The sequence below is a fragment of the Pipistrellus hanaki genome (assembly GCF_964339955.1).
Source record: "Pipistrellus hanaki genome assembly, chromosome: 5".
In the NCBI taxonomy this organism is placed as follows: Eukaryota; Metazoa; Chordata; class Mammalia; order Chiroptera; family Vespertilionidae; genus Pipistrellus; species Pipistrellus hanaki.
The window spans coordinates 69,741,955-69,766,743 of record NC_140507.1 but is presented as its reverse complement, the minus strand read 5'-3'; the positions used below and the strand labels follow the sequence as shown (position 1 = coordinate 69,766,743).

Here is a 24,789-nt window from a genome sequence, read left to right as displayed (position 1 = left end):
AGAAGAAGCTATATAAAAAAATTAGCTTGAGTTAATGGGCATACACTCTATATTTAAAAATTACAGAATGCACGTTTTTAAACAAATATGAAACATAAAATCTAATAGATTTACCAGTAAAATATTGCATTCAACTGGATATTAATACATCCTCAAAACTAAATTCCCAACATCACTTGGGCTCTAATCACTCAGAAGTAACTTTTAATAATTTAAAGAGAAGCCTAAGAACAAGCAATCTAGAGTTGACACAGCCAATCAGAAGTTTCCTGGGAGCCCATATCATTGTGATTTTTTAAATACTTATAATTAAGATATAGCTTTTCTAGGCCTTGAGCACACTTTCAAGGGAAAAAATAGTTAAGGTGAATAGAATTTAGTGAGGCAAACAAGCCAGATGATGTTATACCCAATGGCTTCTACCTACTTATGGTCAGCAGAGGAGGTCAACACATCCTTGGGTTTCAGGAAAGCTTTCCATACTGAGTATTTTTAATACTGCTTGACAACTTGAACAAAATGTGTTTTTTAAAAAACATATTTCTTATTGATTTCAGAGAGGAAGGGAGAGGGAAAAGAGAGAAACATCAATGATGAGAGAGGACCACTGATTGGCTGCTTTCTGCATGCCCCCTACTGGGGATGGAGCCCGCAACCCAGGCATGAGCCCTTGATTGGAATTGAACCTGGGACCCTTCAGTCTGCAGGCTGACGCCCTACCCATCGAGCCAACCAGCTAGGGCAACAAAATGTTTTTTTCTTTAAGTAGGGGAGAATGGGCACTGGAGAAGAAGCTAAAAGTAACTGCTATACTAGGATCTACCCTAATAAAAGTAACTTGCTAATTGACCATACCTATGCAATGCCCCCTAGCCAATTGGGAGTGACTATGCAAATTAACCCAACAAAGATGACAGGTTAATTTACATATGCAGGTGCTGAGTGGCCAGGGGTGGGGTGAGACCTCAGTTGCTCCAGGCCTCTGGGCAGTGTGGGAAGGTGGCTCCGGCCAGTGCGAAGAAGGTGCTGGCAGTCAGGGGAAAGAAGGCCCATTCTTGCACGAATCTTCGTGCATCGGGCTTCTAGTATAAATATAAAAAAGAATCAACATCATAAAGTCCACTTGACAAAATGCCATTAAATGAGAAGAAAAGTATATAGCACATACAGTGTTTCATTACGGTAAACTAAATCACTGAGGAGATATTCAGAAATACCTTTGTCATGTATTGATATCTTCAAAGAGTAAGTATGACATACCAAACTAATACAAAATTTAAGGTTTATTTTAGGGTATAGCTATAGGCATAAATGTTTATACTAAAACATAACAACTGAAAATTAATAAATTAATGCACCAATCTAAGGATTAGACACTGTTAAAGGTAATATACCACACTCTTAAGGTTTACATTTTCCATTCCAGGTTTAAATTATTTTGTGGCTACTCAGTGATAGGTGAGGCTGAGCCATCCTTGTATTGATTACATTCCTAGGGTCTTCCTCTACTGTGAATTCTCACAAGTCAACAAGGAGGAATCATGGAAAGATCTTCCAAAATTAATACAATGACAGGTTTTGCATCCAGGGAGTATTTCAAATTTTTTCGAATGTAACAGGTATCATTAAAGGCATTCCCTCAATCTTTATATTCTTTGCAGTGAGTTCTCATAGTTTCCTAAGAATGAGAAAAAGGGAAGACTTTCCAGTTCTGATTACATTTAACAGGACTTTCTCCTCACATCTCTCAAAAAACTGAGGGAACATTAAGGCTTTCTTGTTGCATTCAGAGTATCTCACCATCGTTTGCTCAGTAACATAAATGTCTGTGCTGAGGGGGTTTTCACATTCCTTATATGAGTATTACTCTGTACTGATTTATCACGTGTACTGGGCACATTAAGGTGAGTTTGAGCTGAAAGTTTTCCACAAAGATTGCACTCGAGGTTTTTCTCCAGAGTGAATTAACCTGAGAGTTGCACAATATCAAATTGATGGAAAGCTGAAGGGCCTTGCTTCATTGATTTTATGACAAGCTTCTCAGATGTTTCCCAAGGATCTCCTCTCTCCTGGTATACACTCCTGGTGTAGTCTTCTTCCACATTGTATCAGGATTGGTCTGTGTGTCCAATACAGTATGGAAGAGATAACATATCCTTCCAAGGCTAGGTTATAAAAGACAACATGGCTTCGGTATTAGCTCTCCCTCAGATCAAATGTTTTGGAGGGAACCCGATACTTCACATAAAAATACTCAGGCCCATGGAAAATCCTACATGGTGAGGAAATGAAGGTTCCCTGGCAACATCCAGCACTAAATTAGAGACACTGAGCCAGAACTACAAAATTAAGCCAATTAAGAACTACTGACTTTCAGAAATTGTGAGAGAAGTGTTTGACGTTTGAACTCTGTTTGGGAGGGAAATTGGCTAGGCAGCAATAGGTAACTCTTACGCCTGGCATGAGTTATCACAAGTTGTCTGAGGGATTAAAAAATCAATGAATGCTTTCCCAGTTACTGTATTCAAATCCACCTATTATGTATCCTCTTATGCACAGAAAGGTAAGAATTAGTGGTGAAAGATTTTCCACAATGGTTACATTCATAGGGTTTTTCTCCAGTGTGAGTTCTCACATGTTTCTTAACAGCTGAGAGATTATTAAAAGCTTTTCCACAGTTACTGCATTCATAGGGTTTCTCTCCAGTATGAATTCTTTTGTGCACAGTAAGAGAAAAGCTACTGCTAAAGGATTTGCCACATTGATTACACATATAGGGTTTTTCTCCAGTATGAGTTCTCATATGCTGTGTCAGGTATGAGCTCTTTCTAAAGGTTTTCCCACAATCATGGCACTCATAAGGCTTCTCCCCTGTGTGGATACTATTGTGCCCAGTAAGAGAAGATCTCGTGCTGAAGGCCTTTCCGCACAGATTACATTCATGATGATTCTCTCTTGTATGAATTCTCTTGTGGCTTTTGAGGTTACAACTAGTACGGAAAACATGAAAACATTGGTTACATTCATAAGGTTTTTCTCCAGTGTGAATTCTTACATGCAGTCTGAGAGATGAGGGATCATTGAAGGCTTTCCCACAGTCATTGCATTCATAAGGTTTCTCCCCATTATGTATTCTCTTATGAATAGTAAGATAAGATCTACTGCTGAAAGATTTTCCACATTGATTACAGTCATAGGGTTTTTCTCCAGTATGAATTCTCTTGTGTTGAGTAAGGTTAGATTTTGTGCTGAATACTTTAAAACACTGATTACATTCATTAAGTTTCATTCCAACTTGATTTCTTTCCTGTTGATAGAGAAATGATAATTAATTTGTAATATTTTTAATATTCAGTGTTGTCATACAAATTCTCTCTCCCAGGAATTATGCTAATTAATACAACTGATGTTTTCATTATTTTCAGTGCTTATGTAAGATATCTATCCAGTCAGAGCTCTTATAAGTTAAAAAAGATATAAGTCCTTACCATACAAGAGCATTTTTTGATAAATTTAAGACCACTTTATGATTCAACAGACAATATCTTAGTCACATTTAAGGAAATAATTTACTTCTGGTAACTCAGTAAAAAAAATTAGTTTGAAGCTAACATATAATTTCCTCCAAATTCACAATTTTTCCATAATATCTCTCTAGAGACACCATTTTATTGTGTGTAAATGTTACTTTCTTCTTATGATACTCCTTTTTATCTTGTGGCTTTTCTAACTTAGAGAATTCTTCTACTGTGAAAAACCAAGAATCACCATTTTAGTCTTACCTCTTTTACACCATTAGAACGTTTTTTCCTAAAAACATGCTTCTTGGGTGTTAACCATTTGGTTTTAAGTATAGTTTCCAAATCTGAAACAAATTGGAAAAGAATTTAAGTATACACATGGGTAAAGCTAGACTCTGAGAGATTAGGGTTTTTGAGGAGATTTGTAGTGAAAAGGATAAGAGTAATCAAATTGCAGGGTTAAAAAAAGGATTCTAGGAGGATTAAGATTTGTCAGAAATTTATAAAAGAAGGAATTATCAGGGGTATAAAGTAGAAAGAAATTGGACAAAAAGTTAAAGACTTAAGCAAAACAAAACAAAAACAAGAGGAGATGAAAGCCCAAGTTCAAAGTAAAGTATAAGATGCTGAACAGCAAGTTAAAAGGAAAAAAATGCTCATACAAATGTTCTTGGCCAGCTCCATCAGAAAAAAAGACATTTTACAAAGTTCTCTAAGATTTCTTAATGTAATACTTCCATGTCCCAAATCACTGGCTACTGCTATTCCTCACAGAGTCATATCTACCTGGTGCTCACCTGAACAAATGCCTGGGAGAATTCCTCTTCCCTCTGTCATCACCTTGTCTTCTTGCTCCAATTGAGAGATTAGGCTGAGTTTATCAACATGATACCCTAATCATGGAGAAAAGATATGTTGAAGGCGGACTGTGCAGGTGACAAGGAACTCCATGAAACTGAAGCCAACAATTCTAAAGAGGCCAAGTGAGACTTTTTAGAGTAAAGGAATAATTGCACTTAAATTCTAATGAATACTATAACTCCCAAGGAACAAAAATACAAGTATCCTTATTCAATATCTAAGTGATAGGGCATAAATATAGTTGGCCTTTGAATGAGGGGATTAGGGTACTGACTACCTGCACAGTCAAAACTCCGCATTTAATTTGATCCCCCCAAAACTTTAGTTGTCCCTTGGTATCTGTGGGAGATTGGACCTCCTGTGGATACCAAAATCCACAGATGCTCAAGTCCTTTATATAAAATGGCATAGAACAATGCATATATTGGCTTTCTACATTCATAGATTCCCAATCCATGGGTCAATAATACTGTTTTTTTAAAAAATATATATTTTATTGATTTTTTACAGAGAGGAAGAGAGAGGGATAGAAAGAAACATCGATGAGAGAGAATCATTGATCAGCTGCCTCTTGCACACCCCCTACTGGGGATGTGCCCGCAACCAAGGTACATGCCCTTGACCAGAATCGAACCCGGGACCTTTCAGTCCGGCAACCCGACGCTCTATCCATTGAGCCAAACCGGTCCTGGCAATAATACTGTTTTTGATCTGTGGTTGGCTGAATCTTCAGATGTGGAGCCTGGGCTATGATGGACCAACTGTATAATTATTGAAAATGTCTATGTATAAATGGACCTATACAGTTCAAACTTATTCAAGGGTCAACTATAGTCTCAAAGCTCATGTCAAAGTCTAAATTACACACATCAGAAGCTCTAAAGCAGGGGTTTTCAAACTACGGCCCGCGGGCCACATGCAGCCCCCAGGGGAGTCTGATCCTGCCCGCCAGGTTTTTTGGGCAGTGAGCGCAGCCAAGGTGTTACAGTAGGAATTAGTAGTTCATATAGTCCGGCCCTCCAGCTCTCTGAGGGATCGTGATCTGGCCCCCACTTTAAAAAGTTTGAGGACCCCTGCTCTAAAGCTTTTAACTATGGAAATATAAAGTCAGGGTAAGAAACAAATATTCAGTTCATAGGGTAGGCATCAGTAACAAAGCTCCGTGAGGGTGGAGAACATGTTTGTCTCATTCATCACTGTACTCCTAAACCTAGCGCAGACCCAGGAATACAGAAGTGCTTACCGGTAAGAAAGTCTAGTGAGAAGTCATGACATTGAAAACAAGAAATACTAAACTCCAAAAGCCCATCCCTACACAAAAGCAATGAATAAACTGGCAAAAATCTTTAAGAGTTAACTTTACTAGAATTCTGGAGACTTATCAAAAGATTATAGCAACCAGGAAAATGCTTAATCAAGGGGAAAAAACAGCTGACATTTTAACCGATCCTTGACTGATTCTCTATTTCATGCTTTAGCCATGACCTTGAAGACAACAGCCCACATTCCTAGTATTGGAGGAATCAGAATGGACTCAAGGAACTGTGATTGTTTGATAGACCTTTCTGAAGGTTTGGCTCAAAGGGTTTGCCTGCATTTATCTAATCCCAAACTCTCCAAGGGCTGAACTGTGTTAAACACATTTAAAGGCAAATATATCAGCCACCACTATCTGAAGCAAGGGAAAACAGTAGAAGAAAACAAAAGACTTACTGAACACTTGGAAGGAAAAGTGTGGAACAATATGTTTTTGGGAATTTTTGATAAGTTCTTTCATATTCCTTTTGTAGTTGAAAAAAGGGTGCTATAATAAATCATTAATTCCTGCCATAGCTAGTTTGCTCAGTGGATAGAGCATCAGCCTGAAGACTGAAGGGTCCTGGGTTCAATTCTGGTCAAGGGCACAAGCCCGGATTGTGGGCTTGATCCCCAGCAGGGGCTATAATGATTCTCATCACTGATGTTTCTATATTAAAAAAAAAAAAAAAAGATAAAAAAAACATGGTGGGTAGTCATACAACAATAACTTTGTTTTTCAGAATAGTTTATTGATTTTTAGAGAGAGGATGGGAGGAGAGAAACATTGATGTGAGAGTGCAACATCGATTGGCTGACTCCTGCATGATTCCCCCTACCGGGATCAAGCCAGCAACCTGAGCATACATGCCTTTGACCAGGAATAGAACCGGCAACCCCCTGGTGCACAGGACAACCCCCAACCAGCTAGGGAACACTGGCCGGAGCACAACATAACCTTTTTTTTAAAAAAAAATCTTTAGTGAGAGGTTTTTAAGCAAGGCAAGCCCTGCCCATGGGTCTTGAGCATCTAAACCAGTGTTTCCCAAACTTCTCTCATGATGAGAATCACCTGGTGGAGTTGTTAAAATACAGATTCCTGAGTCTTAAGCTTAGAGCACTAGTTAAGTATACAATATTACCTATATGTTCCCCAAAATTCTAGTTTAGCACTTCTTGGTTGAGATTCAGGAATCTGTATTTTAACAACTCCACCAGGTGATTCCCATCATGAGAGAAGTTTGGGAAACACTGATCTAAACTAATAGAGTTTACACCCCCCCCCCCCCCCCACCACCAAAAGAAAAAAGCATGACTACCCTCAAGAAAGTGCATAATCTTAACCATCCTGGATCTACACCTTGCTTTCTTCCATTTTCCTGTAAACTTTCTTGTGTTCCCTTCTTAATTTCAAATGCATAAAAGAAACTGAAAAACTGCTATTCTCCAGAGCATTTGAGATTTTGATTCCTGGTAATTGTCATCAGTTTTGCTCAAATGAACTCTTATAAAAATTCTTTACAAGTTTTGGCAGTTTTTTACATTGACACTTTTAATCTTTTGTATGCCTTTTGCATACTCAGAGTGGGCACATGCTCAGAAAAGACCTGAAAAAGCACTAGGTCCTCAGCTATGACTGACCTCTAGGCTTTTTTCATAAGCAGGCTGTGAAGCCATGGAGAGTGTAAACCCCCGTTATACACTCAGAGCCCATCTGCAGAGACTAGGAGACTTTTGTTTGTTTTTGTTCCAGGTATACAAGGAGTTCTCAACATAGCAGAGTCTTAAGTAGCCACAAACAAATATAGATATTACCAAATTAGTTCAGAAACATCACTAAACATACAGCAAAAACAAACCCTGGGGATGAGAAAAAGCTGATTCTAGAATTGCCATATGATAGTATTCCAAATGTCCAATTTTTAGCCAGTAAAATTACAAGGCAGGCAAAGAAATAATTTGGGGGGGGGGGGGAATAGAAATTTTGTCCCTGGGGAAACCTAACCATTAAGCTTAGTAGATAAAGAATTTATCTACTAATAAAAATATATATTATTGATTTTAGAGAGAGAGAGGAAAGAAGAGGTAAGGAGGGAAGGAGGGAAGGAGGGAAGAAGAGAAGATGAATGTGTGAGAGAAACATCACTTGGGTGCCCTCCCACAACCTGGGTATGTGCCCTGACTGGAATCAAACCAATGACCTTTTGGTGCACAGGACGATGCTCAAGCAACTGAGCCATACTCGACAGGGCTAGATAAAGAACTTAAAAATACATATTTTAAATATGCTGAAAGACCTAAAGGAAACCATGTACAAAGAACTAAAGGAAACAATAAGAACAAATACTGATCAATAGAAAACATGTTAAAGATAGAAGTCATTTAAAAAAAAACTACATAGGTATTTTGCAGTTGAAACGTACAGTAACACAAGCAAAACATTCAAAAGAGTTCAACAGCAGGTTTGAGTAGGCAGACTAGAGAATTAATGACCATGAGATAGGAAAATTTATATCACCCACTCTGAAAAATAGAAAAAAAAATGAATAGAGCCTAAATGACCTGTGGGATACCATCAAACATTTATCAACAACATCCACATAATGGAAGTTCCTTAAGTAGAGAAGAGAATGAAGTAGAAAAGAATATTGGAAGAGATAATGGCTAAAAACTTAACCAAATTTGATGAAAAATATATATATATATACACTACCAAGATTAAAACACCCCAGATAGGTAAAACTGAAAGAGACAGAGAGATCACTTCCAATAGTAATGTATCTACTTTACAAGAAATGCTAATGGGACTCTTTCAGACAGAAATAAAAGGACAATGAATATTAACTCAAATCTACAAAAAGAAAGAATACTGATAAGGAAAACACATAGGTAAGTATAACTGTTAATAATAATAGCTTTTTGGGTTTTTTTATTAGTAAAACACCTTCATTTCTATTCTGTAATTTTTTTCCTATATGACTTGGCTCAGTGGATAGAGCATTGGCCTATGGACTGAAGGGGTCCTGGGTTCAATTCAGTCAAGGGCATGTACCTTGGTTGTAGGCTCCTCCCTGGCCTGGGCCTGGTTGGGGAACATGCAAGAGGTAACCAATTGATGTATTTCTCTTACATCGATGATTCTCTCTCTGTCTCTTCCCCTCCCACTCTCTCTAAAAATCAATAGAAAAATATCCTTGGGTGAGGATTAAAAAAAAAAGAGAGAGAGAGAGAGAGAGAGAGAGAGAGAGAGAGAAATGCCTAAAGCAATAATTGTAAATCTATATTAATAGCCACACAATGTATAAGATGTAAGTGATAAAGTATTATAAAGTGAGGGAGAAGGTGTGCAGAGTATAGCTATATAGGAACAAAACTTTGGTATGCTATTGAACAAAGTTGGTATTAAATAAAAATAATTATAAATTAAAATGTTAATTATAATCCCCAGGACAGCTACTAAAAAATAACTAAAAAATATATACAAATGTCATCCCAATAAATTCAATAAAAAAAACAAAACTAAACTGAACAAAAAATAAGTGGGGAATTAAAATGGCCCACTAGAAAATATAGAACACAAAAATGTAATTAATAATGGAGGAATTGAAATAATAATGGAGGAATTGAGGAACAAATAGAACACAAATAACAAAATAGCATGAATAGGTTCTTCTTCATCAGTAACTAGAGGCCTGGTTGCATGAATTTGTGCACAGGTGGGGTCTCTTGGCCTGGCCAGCAATTGGGGCCCTCTCACCCAGTCCCAATCAGCTGGACCCCAGCAGCAAGCTAACCTACCAGTCAGAGTGTCTGTCCCCTGGTGGTCAGTGCTCATCAGAGCTACTGGTCAGACATTTAGAATATTACACTTTTATTTTATAGGATTATCTTACATGTAAATTGATTAATTTATGTCCAATTAAAAGACAGATTTTGGCAGAGTGGACAAAACAATCACCCAATTATATGTTATCTTTAGGACACTCACTTTACATCTAAAGACATTAATTGGTTGAAAGTCAACTGCTGGGAAAATTTATTCCATGAAAACAGCAGATAAAAGAGAGATTGTGTAGCTATATTAATTTCAGGCAAAATAGATTTTAAGACAAAAATTGCTATAAGACACAAAGAAAGGTATTACTTAATAATAAAAAGGTACCTTCATCAAGAAGATATAACAATTAGAGACATATATGTACCTAACAAAAGAGCTCAAAAATATAAAAATTCAAAATTGACAGAATTGAAGGGAGAAATAGACTACAGTAATAGTTGCAGACTTCAACATACCATATTGAAAAATAGGCAGAAAACTAGGTAGAAGACCAACAAGAAAACAGAGGACTTAGTCAATCCTACACATTAATTGTTGTCAAACCTGGGCTTGTGAGACACATATGGCTCTTTGGCCCCTTGAGTGTGGCTCTTCCACAAAATACCACGGCCTGGGCAAGTCTTTTTTTGAAGAAGTGGCATTAGAAGTTTAAGTTTAAAAAAATTTGGCTCTCAAAAGAAATTTCAGCCGAAACTGGTTTGGCTCAGTAGATAAGAGTGTTGGCCTGTGGGCTGAAAGGTCCCAGGTACTATTCTAGTCAAAGGCATGTAACTTGGTTGCGGGCACATCCCCAGTAGGGGGTGTGCAGGAGGCAGCTGATCAATGTTTCTCTCTCATTGATGTTTCTAACTCTCTATCCCTCTCTGTAAAAAAAAAAATCAATAAAATATATTTTAAAAAATTTCAACTGTTGTACTGTTGATATTTGGCTCTGTCGACTAATGAGTTTGCCGACCACTGCTATACACTAATTGGACCTAATCCTCTCTACTAATAAAAGGGTAATATGCTAATTAGACCAGGTCAACCAGACATCTTCTGGATGTCCGACTTCCTTCCAAAAGAGCAGGGGGCTAGAATTTCCCCAGGCAATGGAGGAAGCCAAGCTTCTGCAGCCCTGGCTGGCGCAGGCCTTCACTCCAGTGAAGTTTCAATTATAGAAGATACATAAATTCCAACAGAAATGGCTGCTGCCATGGAGTGAGCAGGAGGCTTGGTTCCACTCCAGGCTACAGTTTCAATTGTAGAAGATAAATAAAACCCAGATACCAGGGCCTCCATTTGGGTTGCTGGGGGGCGTGACCAGCCTGCAAACCACCACAGGTCCCTCACCAAGGCCACCCCATGCCCCCCTGATCCGGGACACCCTTCAGGGAAAACCAGCTGGCCCCTACCCATGCACCAGGTCTTTATCCTATCTAATAAAAGAGTAATATGCAGACTGACCATCACTCCAACACATAAGATGGCTGCCCCCATGTGGTCAAAGATCCTGCCCCCATGTGGACACAAGATGTCCACCACAAGCTGGCCAGCAGGGGAGGGCAGTTGGGGGTGATCAACCCTGCAGGGGAGGGCAGTTACGGGTGACCAGGGAGGCAGAGGATGGAAGTTGGGGGCAAACAGGCTGGCAGGGGAGCAGTTAGGCATCAATCAGGCTGGCATGGGAGTGGTTAGGGTGTGATCAGACTGGCAGGCAGAAGCGGATAAGGGCAATTAGGAAGGCAGACAGGCAAGCAGTTGGGAGACAGCAGTCTCAGATTGAAGAGGGCGCAGGCTGGGCTGAGGGACCCCCCCTGCATGAATTTTGTGCACTGGGCCTCTAGTAGCTAGTAAGATTAAAGCAATAATAAAAATACTTCCAACAAACAAAAGTCCTGGACCCTTTTATGCACTTGCTGGGACTGCAAACTGATGCAGCCCCTTTGGAAAATAGTATGGACAATCCTCAAAAATATAAAAATAGATATAGCATACAACCCAGCAATTCCACTTCTGGTATTTACCCAAAGAAACCAAAAACACTAATTTGAAAAGATACATGTATTCCTATGTCCATTGTAGCATTATTTATAATAGCCATGATTTGGAAGCAACCTAGTGTCCTTCAACAGATGAATTGATAACAAAAATGAGATACATATACACAGTGAAATATTATGCAGCAATAAAAAAGAATGAAATATTGCCATTTGTGACAACATGGATGACTCTAGAGGGTATTATGCTAAATAAAATAAGTCAGGCAGAGAAAGGCAAATACTGTATGGTGACACTTATACATGGAATCTCAAAAACAGGAACAAACAAAACAAAAACAGATTCATAGAAACATAGAACAAAGGGATGGTTACCAAAAGGGAGGGGGGTGGGAGAATGGATGAAAAGGGGAAATATAGCCGATAATATTGTGGATAGGTTTGTATGGTGAGATTATTACTAGAATTAGTGGGGTGATCACTTTGTAAGGTAAAGAAATATCGAATCATTATACTGTACCCTGAAACTAATATTATATAATATCATATACAATATAGTATTACATACCAACTAACAAATTTTTTAAAAAAATATGTATTTTATTGATTTTTTACAGAGAGGAAGGGAGAGGAATAGAATTAGAAACATCAACGAGAAACATCGATCAGCTGCCTCTTGAATACCTCCCTACTGGGGATGTGCCCACAACCAAGGTACATGCCCTTGACCGGAATCAAACCTGGGGCCCTTCAGTCTGCAGGTTGATGCTCTAACCACTGAGCCAAATCAGTCAGGGCTATACTTAAATTTTAAAAATTAAATTAAAAAAGAAAATGGAAAGATACCACAGACTGGGAGAAATTATTGCAAGTCATATTATGAATAAGGGTATAGTATTTATAATATATAATGAACTTTTACAAGCCAAGAACAAAAAAATAACTAAATTTAAAGGGCTTGAATAAACATTTCTTCGAAGATATACAAATAGTTAACAAGGAGATGGAAAATGTTCAAGGTCATCAGTTAGGATGAAATGCAAATCAAAACAAGATGCCACTTCATAGCCACATGAATGGCTATAATAAAGAAACAAAAACTAATGTTGGGGAAGATGTGGAGAAATCTCAACTCCTATGTTGCTACAGATGCTGGGGAAACAGTTTGGCTGTTTCTTAGTAAGCTAACAATAGTAATATACGACCCAGCATTCCATTCCTAGATATATACCCAAGAGAACCGTAAACATAGGTTTAAATAAAGACTTATACACAAAAATGCATAGCAATATTACTTATAACAGCCTGTTATGTGGAAACAACCCAAATGTTTATCAACCACTGAATGGGTAAACAAAATATTGTGTACCCACAAAATGAAATATTATTCAGTCATACAAAGGCATAAATGAGATACATACTATAACACAGCAAAACCTTTATACATTATACTTCCTGAAAGAAACCAGACAAAGAGCACATATTTTATGATCCGATGATATAAAATAGACAAATTCATAGAGATAGAAAGCAAATTAGTGGTTGCCAGGAGCTGGGAGGGGGGATGTAATGAGTACTGACCACTGAATGGGTGCGAGTTTCTTTTCGTGGTGATGACAATTAGATAGTGCTGATGGTTGCACAACACTGGGGGTACATCAAAGCCACTGAATTGTATGCTTTAAAATGGTTATGATAGTAAATTTTGTTATGTGAATGTTGCCTCGATTTAAAAAAGAAGGAAAGACGTGTTGCCCGAGTTAAGAAATAAAGGCAGGAGCGGGGTCAGGCTCACCGAGCGATGCCAGGTTCCTGCAGTTCTCCAGCATCACATCTCTGTACAGTGTTCTCTGAGAAGGATCCAGCAACGCCCACTCTTCCTGGGTAAACTCCACGGCCACATCCTTGAAGGTCACCATGTCCTAAAGTCATCGAAAACATTATGGCTTAGCCAAGGACCACTGAGGTTATACAGGAAAAGGGCCAAGGATGGCAAGAGTGGGGACCGGGAATTCAAAGCAGAAGGTGTATTTTGTATATTAGAGTTCTGGGCTCTACTCTGATTTGCTTTTGGACTCAGCCTTCAATCTCAGAGACTGAACATAGGCCTGGAACATCGCAGAATCAGAAATACTTGGTAAATGCATGAATGATTTCCACTGGCCACCCATCAATTGCTTGAGTTTAGGAAACAGTCACGTCTTTCCTTAGTGCTCCCTTAAAAACTATCAGCAGAACATGAGAGAGGGACCTGCAGGAGACTTCGCAATGCGGTAAATATTGACATATCCTGACCTTGTTTGGGCAGCCCCTTACCCTCCATTAGATGCTCAGAGATCCTGGATGCCTGAAGATCTGGTTTGGCTGTGAAGCCCAGGTCATTGAAAGATAACAAGTTCAACTTTTGGCCAAAAATAATGATTTGGAAAAAGAAACATGACTCACTGGTAACCCACTTGTCAGGAAGCCATTAACTAACCCTTCCTCCTCTGTGCATCCTTTTTGAGGGGGTGTTGAGTACAGGGGAGACTGAACTGGAGAAGTAGAAATGAGTCATAAATAAGTCACAAGAATCCACTGTACTCTATACTCTAGCACTCACAAACTTCCCCCCTACCTGTGAACACACACACACACATATTACTTTTTTATTAAAAAACTAGAGCAGAGCCCTGTCTCACCAGGGCCAGAAAACAAAGCTTGAGAGATTATTCACGTTCCACAGACAAGAAATTTGAAAATCCAATTGTCATTTAATCAGGTTTATAAAAAGTATTACAGATAAAATTCAAAAGCTCATTTTGAATTTTATTTACCACACAGGTGACAGCTCCACAGTCATACAAACTACTAAAACCTCAAATACCCAAAATCTAATTAGGTAGCAGTGACCTCTGAGCTCCACTCCTGCCTCACCTGCTCAGCCCCTCCCCTACCTCCTCGGTGGTACAGGGGCCTTTGACACCTGGCCTCTGAGAGCTGCTGGGACCCACAACTTACCACAGGTGGGGAATAGAACCATGACACGATCCTATGATTCAGCCAGAAAATTTTCCTAAACAACAGGATGATGGGAGAACCAGGAGGCTTCTCTTCTTACTCCCACAATGCACTCTGGAATAAATAAGATAATATGAAATATGCATAGCTTCTCTCTTTCTCTAGGTTACTGAGGACAAATCTATCTTAGCCTGTGCATCATGTTCTCCTTCAAAATGCAATGTCTTTGTTATTGGGCCTTTATTTTGCCAGGAAGCTGGTAAACCCATGGCTGTGTGATGGCAAAACCTATCTTCTGTCCACCATATGACCAGCACATTACTGCTCCACTCCATTTTATTATTTACTTATTTTAATGGTCCTGTAGCGAGACACACCTGGAGAGGAACTGAGGCCTCTCTCCAAGGCAGTATTATTTTTAAAATTTTATTTCAGAGACAGAGAGGAACATCGATGTGAGACAGAAACACTGATCAATTGCCTTCCATATGCCTTCTGATTAGGAATCAAACCTGAAACCTGGGTATGTGCCCTGACCAGGAATCGAACCTGTGACCCTTCAGTGTATGGGACAACTCTCCAACCAATTGAGCCACACCAGCCTGGGGCTGCCCCACCTCCTTTTAAATTCTCAGTTTCACTGTAGTTTCATGTATGTGGTTGTCACAATCACATTCCCACCTTCAAACCCTATTCACTTAAGACTTAGGCACCTGACTTCCATTATTCTTTCAGCCTCCAGTCCTACCTCACTCAGATGATCTCGGACTCACTGTGCTATGAGTTTGCTTTACTCCACCTTTGCCACACATTTCCACAGGCACCACCCTGGGCTTGCTCATCACCTGATGTTGTTTCACTATCCAGAACAATAGTTCAGAAATTTCCCTCTCTCTGAACACAACCTCCCAAACTTTTCCTTTGTTCACTCATTTTTTCCTTTCACTACATGTGTCTTCTACTACATAAAGAACACAGTCCACCTACTATACTACCTTCTTGCTACCCATCAGTCACCTCTTCCTCATTTCATGCTTACTCAGCCTGGATTACCATGTCCCTCATTTCCACAAATTTCCTTATCCCTAAGCCCCACCTCCAGTGTTTCAGCAGAACTCTGACCACGTGATTCCAATCATCTGCCTACTCTGTGGAGCACTCAGGCAGACCAGCCTGCAGCAGAACTGAACTATTGTCACCTTTAGACAAACATGATCACCAACACGACAAGAGCCCTCAATCCTGCAGGACAATCCCATAAGTCAATGGAGCTTCCTACTAATCAAACCTTTTCTAATCTCTTTAAACTCACCTTTTCCCTCTATGGCAATCAGCTTCCTATATAGCCTTAATGATTCAAGCCTCCTGATAGTCACACCTGCATTAATGAGGGCTGAGCTGCGTGACTAATAAAATGCTGTGGAGGTGACTTCTAAGTCTGGGCCACCTTCGTCTCCTGCACTGCCTGCTCTAGGGGAAGCCGTGCTGCAAGGACACACAAGTGGTCCTGTGGCGAGAGACACTTGGAGAGGAACTGAGGCCTCTCTCCAATGCCAGCACCAATGCAGCATGTGCGTGAACCACCATGAAAGCGCATCTTTCAGCACCAGTCAAGCCTTCAGATGACTGCGGTTTCAGCTGATATCTGGCTGAGAAATCACGAAAGTCTCTGAGCCAGAACCGTGAACCTAAGATGAATTCCTGAACTACAAAAACTGTGAGACAGGAAATGACTACTATTATTTTAAGGGACTAAGATTAGCAGCAAACAGATAAGGAATAGACCCTCACTTTCTGCAGATGGCCCCGCATCCTACTTCTCACAGTGACCACCATGAGAGGAATCCACCTTCCTGGCGTCACAATGACAATCTGAGCGCGGTTTCCTCCCTCTTCTGCTGTAACCCAGGAGCTGTCTCCCCTCTCGATCAGGCCAGGCTACAGCTTTGTTGTGTCCCATCCCACCTGCCTTTAGAAGCTTTTGGTACACTACTGATGACCTCTTGTTTACCCTTTAAGCTCTCCCACTCTACTAGACTCTCACCCCATTTCAATCCAATGCAGTATTTAGTGATGAAATATGTCTTTCTAATAGCACAGTTTTCTTTCCAGTTACTGCCCCATCTCTGCTTCTCATCACAGTGTTTTCACTCTCTGTCTCATTTCCTCATGTCCCACTTACTCCTCCAAACAGTATCATTTGTTTCTACCACTACCAATCCAATTGGTAGAACTACTGATAATCTCATTCACAGAGATGTAGACTGCAGCTACACTGATACCGATTTTTATCAGTTAGATCAACAAAGACAGGGCGGGCCACTTCTTTTATTGGCAAGGCTGTAGGAAAATGCACTCTCATACACTGCTGTGGTATAACTCCTATGGAAGGAATTTGTTCATGTCAAGCAAAATGCAAAAACATTTACTCTTTCACTGCCAATGGAACTTCTAGGGATCTATTTCAACAGTAACACAAATACTAAAAGACCTGGGTGAGTTTAGTGTGAACCCTGACATTTTTTTCTTTCTTTGTAATGCAAGTGCCTGACTTAAGCTTTGATTGCCAAGCAACATCCATTTTGAAGAGACATCCAGTTCAAATACAGCTGTCTCTAATGAACACATCTGGCAGTCTCTGGACCACATAAGGAGGCCAGGCTGCCGCCGCTACTGAGGCTCTTTCTTTTAGAGATCTTGATTGATTTTAATAACTATTTGGACTACCTGTTTGTTTTCCCTTCCTGCACTTTAAATTCTTGTTCGTATGTTTTAAACTCACCAATAAAGAGTGAACCCATGGGAGGGGAGAAACCAAGATGGCGGCATAGGTAAACAACTGCAGCCTCACACAATTTCAATCAAATAAACTAAAATATAAAATGGACATTACCCAGAACGACAGGAAAGTCAACTGACTGGAAATTCTACAACGAGAAGGAAAGAGAAAACCAGAAGGAAAGTCAGAGGAGCTGTAAAAGCCTAAGGTATGGAGACACGTTGCGAGAGGACAGAGCCAGAGAGGAGGGAGGCTGAGTGCCTGGCTGGTGTTCCCTAGCGGGAAGGAGATAAAAGCTCCGGACTGTGCTGAACCCCAGTTCTGACGGCACTGAACCCCAGTTTTAGGCCAGACCCTGGAGACCAAGACTTATACAGAGGGAGCCTGGGCTATAAGGCGAAACCTCAGGGGAGTGGCGAAAGGAAGTCCCAGAGGTGTGCACATTGTGCACAGAGAACGGACAGTTGACTGAGCCGCTGGATTGCCCTAGCAGGCAGGAGACAAAAGCTCCGGACTGTGCCGAGCCCCAGTTCCAACCCCACTTCCAACTGAACTGAACCCCAGTTCTGGGCTCATTGGGGGAGAGCCTAGACTGTTTGGTAGTGGGCGAAACTCGAGGGCACCTTTCTCTCAGAGGTGCTTGCAGCATGTACTGAAGGACACTGAGGAACACTGAGACTCAGGAGCCTCATGGGCGGGGCTGACAGAAGCCAAGGCTGTAGGCTCCACCCTGAAACTCTGCCCCATCCAAGCTGAACACTGAGACTTTTAAGGCTACCAACTAAGGGAAGCTGCAAAAATGCCAAGACAAGGAAATAGATCACAAACGAAAGAAATGGAGGACAAAAAGCGACTGGATATAGAGTTCAAAACCACGCTTATAAGGTTTTTCAAGAATTTCCTAGAAAAGGCCAATAAAATAAATGAGACCTATGAGGATATGAAAAGAGATCAACTAGAAATAATATGGGATCGACTAGAAATAATAAGGCATCAACTAGAAATAAAGAATACATTGTCTGAAATAAAAAATATTATACAGAGTACTAAAAACAGAATGGAAGATCGCAAGAATCAAGTCAAAGATTTGGAACATAAAGAGCCAGAAGACAGAGGAGTGTCTTCTCTGCAGAAGCAAGAAGACAAGAGAATTCAGAAAGTTGAAGATAATGTAAGAAACCTCTGGCACAATGTCAAGCAAACCAACATCAGAATTATAGGGGTCCCAGAAGAAGAGAGAGAGCAAGATACTGAAAACATACTGAAAGAAATAGTGACAGAAAACTTCCCCCACCTGGTGAAAGAATTAGACTTACAAGTCCAGGAAGCGCACAGAACTCCAAACAAAAGGAATCCAAAGAGGACCACACCAAGGCACATCATAATTAAAATTCCAAGAGCAAAAGACAAAGAGAGAATATTAAAAGCAGCAAGAGAAAAGCAGGTAGTTACCTATAAAGGAGCACCCATACTATTGTCAGTTGATTTCTCAACAGAAACCATGCAGGCCAGAAGGGAATGGCAAGAAATATTCAAGGTGATGAATAGCAAGAACCTACAGCCAAAAATACTCTACCCAGCAAAGCTATCACTCAGAATCGAGGGCTAAAGGAGTTCATCACAGCCAAACCAGAATTATATGAATTGCTGAAGGGGGTTCTTTAGGAAGAGGAAGAAAATAAAGATAAAAATTATGAACAACAAATACGTAACTATCAACAAATGAATCTAAAAACCAAGGGAATTAAAAAATCTGATGAACAACATTAACTGGTGAATATAATAGAATCAGAGGTATGGAAGAGGAGTGAACTGACGATTCTCAGGGGAAAAGGGGAGTGCGGGAAGAGCCTGAACAAAAACTGTGCACCTATGGATGAGGACAATGGGGGGTGGGGAAAGGGCAGAAGGTGGGGTGGGAACCTGGTGGAGGGGAGCAATTGGGGGGGGGGGAGGGAAAGAGGAACATTTGTAATAATACGAACAATAAAGATTTATTTAAAAAAAGAAAAAGAAAAAAAAAAGTGAACCCATGAACCTTAGGCCCCCACCCTACACCCCAATAAAAGCAGAACCCTAGGCCCATGTACTCTATCTATGACATTCCTGTGTGGGCTAAGGTGTGCTTTCTAGGTCTCGTAAGTCGTTAACCTGTATCTTTTCAGTTTCCTCATAGTTATTGGTGAAGGAACCTATTTCAACATCAGTGATTAATAGGCTGAGATCAGCATAGAACAGCAAGAGTATTCACTGTGGCATTATTATAATATCAAAGGATTGGAAACAACACAAATGACCATCAATAGAAAATAAGTTCAATAAACTACGGGATACCCACATCATGAAGAAACATGCAGCCAAAAAAAGAAAAAGACAATTTCTATGTATTGATAGATTCTTATCTTCAATAAATTTAAGTGGAAAAAAAATCAAAGTATCAAGCAGCATATATAGAATATAGTAACAGAATAAAATGTAATTCCGTAAAACTAGCTTTTTTTAAATATGTGTCCTCCTTGCACCTAAAAGATGAAAGCAATAAATGGTGTGTGTACAGAGAGGGGAACTTAAGACACTAAGAGTGAGTGTGGGCCAGGTGAAAAAGAGTTGTAGGGAGTCACTGACTCCTGGGCCTATATGATAGGTTAATGCTCCCGCTCCAAAGATGTCCACTCCGCAGAACCTGTGAATGTGCTAAGAGTTACAAGGCAAAGAGTTTTACAGATGTGATCAAGGTAAAGATCTTGAGATGGGGAGATGATCCTGAATTATCCAGGTGGGCCCAACGTCATCACAAGGGTCCTTATAAAAGGGAAGCAGGAGGGTCAGGATCTGCAAAAGAGATGTGATGATGAAAACAGAGGAGGGAGGGAGGGTGGGAAGGAGAGGGAGAAAGAGAGAGAGAGAGAGACGCTACACTGCTAGCTCTGAAGATGAAAAGAGAAGCATTAAGCCAAGGAAAGAATGCAGGCAGCCTCAAATGAAGATCAAGACAAGGAAATGGATTCTCCCCTAGAGACTCCAGAAGGAATGCAGCCCTGCCAACTCATTTAGGATTTCTGACCTCCAGAACCACGGGAAAATAAATATGTGATGCATTAAGCCACAAGGTTTATGATAATTTGTTACAGCAGCTATAGGAAACTCATACGGCCTCTCACATCAAACCCTCCCTGGTGTGAGTCCAAGACCCGCACAACTGTGGCAGAATGTCCTGACCTGCTGCAGGTGGAGGATGGCGCCTTCCTCCCACCAGGGACCCGATTTGTAGTTAGGAATAGTCACAGCCACTGAGCTGAGGAGAAGAGAAGAGGTAGGATCCACCCAGCTCACAGCCCCAAGAGGAAAGGAAACTGACAAATTGCCTGGGACACTTTCAGACGCCAAGGACCTCTTCAAGGTCTCCTGGCAGTTAGAGTTCACGTGAGGACAGAAGGGGACTCCGCTCAGGTTACAGATTCAGACTCCTCTCTCCTCTTGGCTGTGTTGGTGCTGCGAAGGTCACAGAGAAAGGGCCACTCCACACCAGAGTTGCCCAACGGAATTGTCAGTGATAGAAATGTTCTTTAATTCTTCTCTGTCCAATGTGGCAGCCACTAGCCAAAGGTGGCTACTGACCACTTGAAATATGGTCACTGGAACTGAGAAAATGAGTTTTGGGTTGTATTTTTCATTGGTTTACTGAAATGGTGACACCTGGCTAATGGCCACCGTGGTGCACAGAGAAGCCCTGCACATACTCAGGCCTGACTTTCTTTCGGATGTGGAGGAGGGGACCTGAGAGTGGCAAAGCGGGGTGAAAACTTGGACCTGGGAGAGGATGATGCCTGCAGGTTTGCATGGACAGAAGCTAGGAGAATAGTAAATGTTCTGTGCTACCTGACAGATACATGCATGAATGGAAGCATAATATTCTTAGTTCTAAACTCTAAGGTCTCTCTCTCTCTCTCTCTCTCTCTCTCTCTCTCTCTCTCTTTTTTAATACTTTTTATTGATTTTTTACAGAGAGGAAGGGAGAGGGATAGAAAGTTAGAAAGATCAATGAGAGAGAAACATTGATCAGCTGCCTCCTGCATACCCCCTACCGGGGATGTGCCCACAACCAAGGTACATGCCCTTGACCGGAATCGAACCTGGGACCTGTCCACAGGCCAACGCTCTATCCACTGAGCCAAACTGGTTAGGGCAGTCTTTTTTTTCTTCTACTTTCCTCCTCCACAGGCCTAGGGTACAACCATCCTAATCCTAAACTTCTTCCTATCACCTTCTATCTTCCCTCTTAAGTCCTCATTCTTAATCCGGAAGTCCATTTTAACCAGCGTGCAAAACCCAAATGCTAACCACATACCCTCTTCAGTGTCTGCCCAGTGGCTTTAGAAGAGTCCAAAGGAATGCCTGATCTGGTCCCGCCTGCCCAACTGTCCAGCCTGGCTCACACTCCTTCCCTGTGGTGTTGTCTTGGCTTCAGCCAACCCTGTCTCCCCAGTTTATGGAGGACCCAGGCTCTCCTGCGTTGGGGGTTGTTTTCACGCACTTCTCTCTGCCCAAAGTGCTCTCTTAAATGTACTCCCACACCTGCCCTCTAGTCTAGTTCCGTGACTAGCAAAATCCAGCCCCAACTTTACCTCTCAAGCTAAATATCAGGCCTTCTCAAAATGACTTCCTGGTCCCTCAGGTTGAGTCCTCTGTGCCAAGCTCCCACATCAATTATGTAATTAACTGCTTGGAATGTAAATTCCACAGAAGCAAGACAAGGTCTGCTTGGTTCTCAGGGTCCCTATGTATCTGGCCCATGGCCTAGCTCATGGAGATGATGAACCATCCTGTTTGCCCATGACTATCCTGATTTGAACACTAAATGTCCAATATCCTGGCAAATCCCTTAGAGCTGAGCAAATGAGGATGCCTGGTCCCCTAAATTGCACACTCAAAAAGGATCTGTTGCATGACAAGCAAATATACCCCTCAAGAATGACATAGGAAATCTAACGAAAAAAGCATGGACATGCATATGTGTGCACATGTGTGTACACACACACACACACACACACACACACACAATTATTAAAGCCCAACAATTGAATATAAAATTACTTAAAATGCTTCTCTTCAATATGAATCACCAGACTGTTAGTTCGGAAAAGTTTTAAGAAACAAAGTTAATTTCTATTGGAAGGCAAGTTGTGAAGAACAGTCTCTGGAAACTAGCACCTTACCCTTCAATCTATAAGTTGTTGCTTAATATTCCTCCAAATGATTTTAAATCTCATTGAGAAAAAAATCCCACTTGCTCAAAATACATTTGTTTGCTGGTCAATTTAAATTTCTGTTACTAATGTAAAAAAGTTAAAATTTTTTTTTCTCCCTAATGCTCCCATATTTTCAATCTTTGTGGAGGATTTATAGAGCTTTAGAAGTCAAACTCAAAAGGACTGAGGAATATTGCTAAATATTCCTGCCAGTCTTTAGTTGGGTGACTTGTCATACTTCATATACATGTAAAGATTATATATTTATACTTATACTTATATATAAAATTCTAACGTTTTTAGTATATAATGTGAGCAAATACATATTGCTATACTCTTACACATTTTGTTATTTACATGTTTGTTTAATGTGTATTTTTTATTTAATAAATCTTTAATTTATTTAATAAATCTTGTTCAGATTATTACAATTGTTTCTCCTTTTCCCCACCATAGCTCCCTTCCACCCAGTTCACACCCCACCCTCTGTAATGTGTATTTATTTACATGTAACTGTATTTATTGAATTATTTACATACATATAGCCACACACACCTTACTACCTTTCCCTTGAATATAACACATCAAAAATAAGAAAATTTTCTCAAGATTCTCTTATTCTTGCCCTGGCTGGTTTGGCTCAGTGGATAAAGCATCAGCCTGTGGACTGAAGGATCCCAAGTTCAATTCCTGTCAGGGGCACATGCTGGGGTTTCAGGCTTGATCCCCAGTGGGGGGCGTGTGTGAGGCAGCCGATCAATGATTCTCTCTCATCATTGATGTTTCTATCTCTCTCTCCTTCTCTGAAAAAAAAAAAAAAAAAAAAAAATATATATATATATATATATATATATATATATAATTTTTATTTTTATTTATTTTTTATTATTATTTTTTAAGATTACCTCATTCCTAGTGACTCTGTTTCTGATCCTAGTGTTTCTGATCTTAGCTCAAGAAAGCCCATTAGCAGTTATTCTGCCCAGTGGAGGCAGGTGGAATCTGTTTGCACAAGTGCCACACAGCCCTCACCTGGTCACACAGAGATCTTAAATCAGTGAGGAAAGGTGAGCCTCAAAACTGGTTTCAACTCAAACTTGAGCTCTAGAGGTGCTTTTCTTGTCTGAGGAGGAGGAAAATAACAAAAGCACAAAGACTGCCTTTGAGTCCTTTTATAGAGCATAATACAGTTACTGAAAGGAAAAGCCATCCCATTCACTTTTCTTTTCTGAATTTCCTGATTAATAATTATTGGCTGTAACTGGATTTTCCTGATTCCCATCCAGCCAGCTGCTCCCCAAGTGGGGAAAGCAGGTTCATGCTGTGTGCAATTGGCTCGCTCTACTCATTTGGCTGCATTGAGTTTTTGGCGCCTCCAGTCACTTTAAATATGGCTTGTCACTTGGGGGCCTTATACACGACTCCGCTGACTTTTAAACAATTTCCACAGTCCACTCAGGGCCTCAGAGGCTGTAAGGCCCTAAAGCAGGGTTCCCTAAGCTCAGCCCCACGGGCATTTGGGGCTGGATAATTCTTTTTTGTGAAGGTTGTGCCCTGGAGGTCGTGGGGCAGCATCCTCGGCCTCCGCCCTCTCGATGCCAATGGTACCCGCCCCGCCCCCTTTGCAATGACCCAAACAAAGCCTCCATACTAGGCTACAAGTCCCCTGGGGACCTACATCACACCCGGCGAGGGTGACGGCGGGCTCGATGCTCCGAGGGAGGGAAGCGGCGTGAAGAGCTGGGAGGTACCGGCAGCTTCCGGCAGAAAACCGTCCCGGGAGGGACAGCGGGTCCCGGGCCGTGATGGGATGCCCTCAGCCCAGCCCCTCCCTGCACCGCCCGGGCCACCCGCTGCTCACCGCGTCCTCCCCTGGCACCGCGGCCAACCGCACCACGTGAACGCCGCCCCACCCAGAGCAGTCGGAGCACGTACCGTGAAGCCAGCCGGCCATCCGCGGCGGCCTCCGCGGCGCCTCCCCGCGCCCCCACTTCCGGTCTCAGGCTGGCGGCTCCACACGGGCTTCCGGTCACGGAGAGAGAATCTTGGGAGCTCGGGGCAGAAGTGGTGATATAGGCGAGCGGGGGCCGGGAGAGACCCATGGGCGGTGTGTGAGCAGAGACTAGTTTCTGGGGTCGGGACTAGACTCTGGGAGACGCCAGACGCGGAGGGCGTGGCTCTGGACAAGGACCTGCTCCAGGGGCGGGAGCCGGACAGGGGCCAGGGGGCGTGGCTGGTATTAGGGCCAGGGGGCGTGGCCTCTAGG

The 24,789-nt window shown here is 41.3% G+C and overlaps 1 protein-coding gene across 6 annotated transcripts; it reads right to left on the bottom strand.

The window, feature by feature from the left end:
* Positions 1–24,734, bottom strand: LOC311623878 (zinc finger protein 558-like). 6 transcript variants are annotated; one of them, XM_084886446.1, is made up of 8 exons: positions 24,459–24,734; positions 14,496–14,609; positions 13,941–14,029; positions 13,291–13,417; positions 4,319–4,414; positions 3,783–3,865; positions 3,056–3,307; positions 1–1,082 (listed from the first exon to the last, which is right to left on the bottom strand). In XM_084886446.1, the coding sequence occupies exons 2-8, from the start codon at positions 14,515–14,517 to the stop codon at positions 966–968; spliced, it is 786 nt and encodes a 261-aa protein (XP_084742572.1). In that variant the 5' UTR covers positions 14,518–14,609; positions 24,459–24,734; the 3' UTR covers positions 1–965. The 6 variants fall into 6 exon arrangements, with proteins under 6 accessions (XP_084742572.1, XP_084742569.1, XP_084742573.1 ...); XM_084886443.1 differs by having other exon boundaries at positions 1–3,307; XM_084886447.1 differs by lacking the exon at positions 3,056–3,307 and having other exon boundaries at positions 24,459–24,732.
* Between the last annotated feature and the right edge of the window lie 55 nt (positions 24,735–24,789).